The 3,707-nt window shown below is 33.8% G+C and overlaps 1 protein-coding gene across 1 annotated transcript; it reads right to left on the bottom strand.

The window, feature by feature from the left end:
* On the bottom strand, positions 244–3,322 carry LOC109348099 (ras-related protein RABA1b-like). Its single transcript, XM_019588326.1, has 2 exons — positions 3,000–3,322; positions 244–945 (listed from the first exon to the last, which is right to left on the bottom strand). Exons 1-2 carry the CDS (start codon positions 3,218–3,220, stop codon positions 513–515), a joined length of 654 nt encoding a protein of 217 aa, XP_019443871.1. The 5' UTR covers positions 3,221–3,322; the 3' UTR covers positions 244–512.

The following is a 3,707-nucleotide window of genomic DNA, read 5'->3' as shown; positions in this document are numbered from 1 at the left end:
TACAAAAGAAGCATAGAAGTAGACTTGACACCACAACTTGACCAAAAACCTTAAGGCATTAGGTCTATGAGGTCATCCACTTATATGCTCTTTAACTCATCCATTTTTTACCCAAAGTAAAACTTCTTCATTCACACTTGGAATCCACACTTAAAATCAATTATGTATAACATCAATCACATATCTATACAGGCATCAGCAACAAAATAAAATATAAAAGCTATAGTAAAACGATACGTTCAATTAATTCCAAGCTCGAACCTTTGCAAGTGAAAACATTTCAAAAACAACAATAATACTACAATAAGTAAAACAAGTCCGCTTAACAATCAATCAATTTTGCACTCCACAGCTGCTCCTATTGAAACATCAAACATGGTATTTAAAATTATAGAGACAATTCTCTAAGATGCTATGAAAATTATTCTGCTTTTTTTTCTAGTTGGTATCTCTCAAAATATTACAAGTACAAAGAAATCAATGGCAACCACTTGAAATCATGTTTTCTATTCTTAGCTTGAGCAGCAACCAACTCTCTTCATGGCAGACACATCATTTTTAATATCTATTTTCTCTCCTTTGGCTGGCGCGGACGCGCTTCCATTTTCAGCCGCCTGTACTGCTTTCTTGCTAACGATATGGTAGATTTGAGTCAGAACATCGGCGAATGCATTCTCTACATTAGTAGACTCCAGAGCTGAGGTTTCCATGAAGTAAAGTGATTCTTTCTCAGCATAAGACTTCCCATCTTCAGTTGATACAGCCACAAGGTGGCGAAGATCTGATTTATTCCCGACAAGCATCACAACAATGTTGGCATCTGTGTGGTTTCGCAATTCTTTCAGCCATCTGTCAACATTCTCAAATGTTGCATGGCGAGTGACATCGTACACAAGAAGTGCACCTACTGCCCCACGATAGTAAGCGCTGGTGATGGCTCGATACCTACAAATAGTAACAACTTAAATTAATAACATTCAATGCAGGAAGTTGATTTACAAGTTCTGCTAGTTATTACACATAATTACACATAATTACTCATAATGATGTATTGTTAACCAAAATTGCAAGATTTTGTTCAGTATTATGATCACATAGTAAAAGAACATAAATCAAGAATGAACCAGGGGCAAATAAGGATACACTTCCATACCAAATAATATCTGTAAGTTCAATAATGACATATTTGATAATTACTTTGATCAAAAATTGGATTCAATATGAAGTCATTAGAGCATAACAAGAAAACTGAAAAGTGCATAACTTGGAATTCTACTACTAATATTAGCACATTAGACCAGTATATCACTCCAAAACTTGGGTTTTCTAATTAATCTCGTGCTTAAAAATAGCAATTGGAATGTGGAAATGAAATCATCTTGATCTTTTTCTTCGTAATATACTGTAAGGGAGGAAGAGTGCTACATTCAACCCAACAAAAAATTTAACTGGCATGGCAAAATATTGGGATTTTACAAAATCATAGGTAAGCAAACAGCTTTGTTCAAAAATACTGTTAATATATGTCGCACATCCTTACAGCTACATAACTTCAGTCTTCAAATGAAATTATCAATGCTTCAATAGCTGACTTTCAGCCAATTACAAACTCTCCAGTGATGCCTCTAGTTAAATTTCAAAAACAGTTTATTCTTATCAGACACGATTTCCCCGAGAATACATGCAACTTCATTCATTATATATGACGCATCATGCTTGCCATAGCCAATGTAGAACAATACAATGAAGTCAAAAAGGAGTAAGACATTCTGATTAGGTGGCCCAAGAGAATGGTCCCCCCCACCCCCTCAAGAGATAATTCATATGACATGTTCCATTAGCATATGCTTAACCAATGTTGTTGCTTGACCTTATTTAGTTATTTTGCAACTACCAAATACTGGTCCCAAATGCTATGTAATACTTATAGTCTTATACTACAGTTCAGCTGCGATCTCAGATAATCAGAGCCAACAAGAACTACTAATATCAAAATGCTAATTCTTCTCAAGCTACATGGTAGAAATAAAAAGGTGAAAATTTAACATAAGGCTCAACTCAGGATTTAAGCTCACAGATCAAGTGATTTATGCAATAACTACAAGGTCAGCTTATGAAGAAAATAATATTGAAATTCAAGTGAATAAACTAAATTCAAATCAAGCCCACTGCCAAAGGAGATACTTCATTTACAGATATGTATCATTGTATCGTATAAATAATTTTCATTAAAGACACAGCAAGCTAGTAATTAACAAGGTTTTACATGTTGCTTTTTATACTTATGATAGAATTTGTTGCCCTGCCTATTAAATACTGTATTCCTAACACAAAATATTGATTATGATGCACCAAGATGCCAATTGAAGTGTTGTACTACTTCCTATATTTGTAAAAACTTGAGACCTAAGGTTACATTCAATTAAAGAATCGAATCTAAGCATCTTTGCTTTATTTGGTAAGACATAAGACAAGAATATTAGACCGGCCTTATACCGCTCCCAACTCCACTCCCCATCTCTAAAAATCAAACACTTAAACTGATTCCAAGTCTACACAAATTGAATCTAACAAAACTAACACTTACTTCATACCAAGGCATGTAAACTAGGTAATCATGCCAATTCCAACAATGCATGAAAAAAATTCAAACACATTGATTCACTATTGTTTAAATTGGACATGAATCATGTTTTTTCAATTATAACTTTTACACAAGATCATGATCACCCTATAGTAAGATAAACACAACCAAACCAATTTAAAAAAAAAACAAACACAGCCACCCCAACAAAATTCAAGTATATTCAGTGACTTATATAACAAACAAAATCAGATCCACTCAATTAAATAAACACTAAAAAAACAAAACCCCTTTTAATTTTTTCCCATTTTTATTCCAAATTTACTAAACTTCTAGGATCAACCAAACAAGAACAAACATGATCCAAGTTGAAAACTTTGAAACACAAAAGAGATGCCCAGATGAAAGAAAAGACCTTTCTTGGCCAGCAGTGTCCCAGATCTGAGCTTTGATGACTTTGGAATCAACGTTCAATGTGCGAGTTGCGAACTCAACACCAATGGTGGACTTGGACTCGAGGTTGAACTCGTTCTTTGTGAACCTGGAGAGAAGGTTCGATTTTCCAACACCTGAGTCACCGATCAGAACCACCTTGAAGAGGTAGTCGTAATCATCTTCTGCTCTGTAACCCGCCATTGATGTTGTGATTTGTGATTTCACTTCTAGAGAGAGAAACGAGGAAAGAAGAAGAAAAGAGAAAGAAAGTTGAATAGGAACGAGGAAAAGGTTGAAAAGTGCCACAAGTAAAATGAAATGGAAAAATATTAGGAGTTTTCAACTTGTGTGTATATTTGAGTCTTTATTACTCTATTTAATTATTACTTAATAATCTTAATAAATGATTGATTATATATAAATATTTATATTGATAGTATATAGATATTATACTTTATACATGTTTATAAAAATCATCTTCCACAAAAATGATGTTATCATTCTTAAAAAATGGGAAAAAGTAATTATAATTATACTTATAATTTTCTTTTTTTGGTTTCTCATAAGTATCATAGCACTGGAGGCAATCATGTCCGATCTGGGAACATCCACAGGTACATGTGTTAACTCTCCAAGCGGACATTTTTCCATCCACAAGACTCGAACCCGAAACATTGTTTAAGGGGAA

This window comes from Lupinus angustifolius, chromosome LG05 (assembly GCF_001865875.1).
Source record: "Lupinus angustifolius cultivar Tanjil chromosome LG05, LupAngTanjil_v1.0, whole genome shotgun sequence".
Taxonomy (NCBI): Eukaryota; Viridiplantae; Streptophyta; class Magnoliopsida; order Fabales; family Fabaceae; genus Lupinus; species Lupinus angustifolius.
Note: the sequence above shows the minus strand (reverse complement) of the source record. Positions and strands in the feature narration are given on the sequence as shown.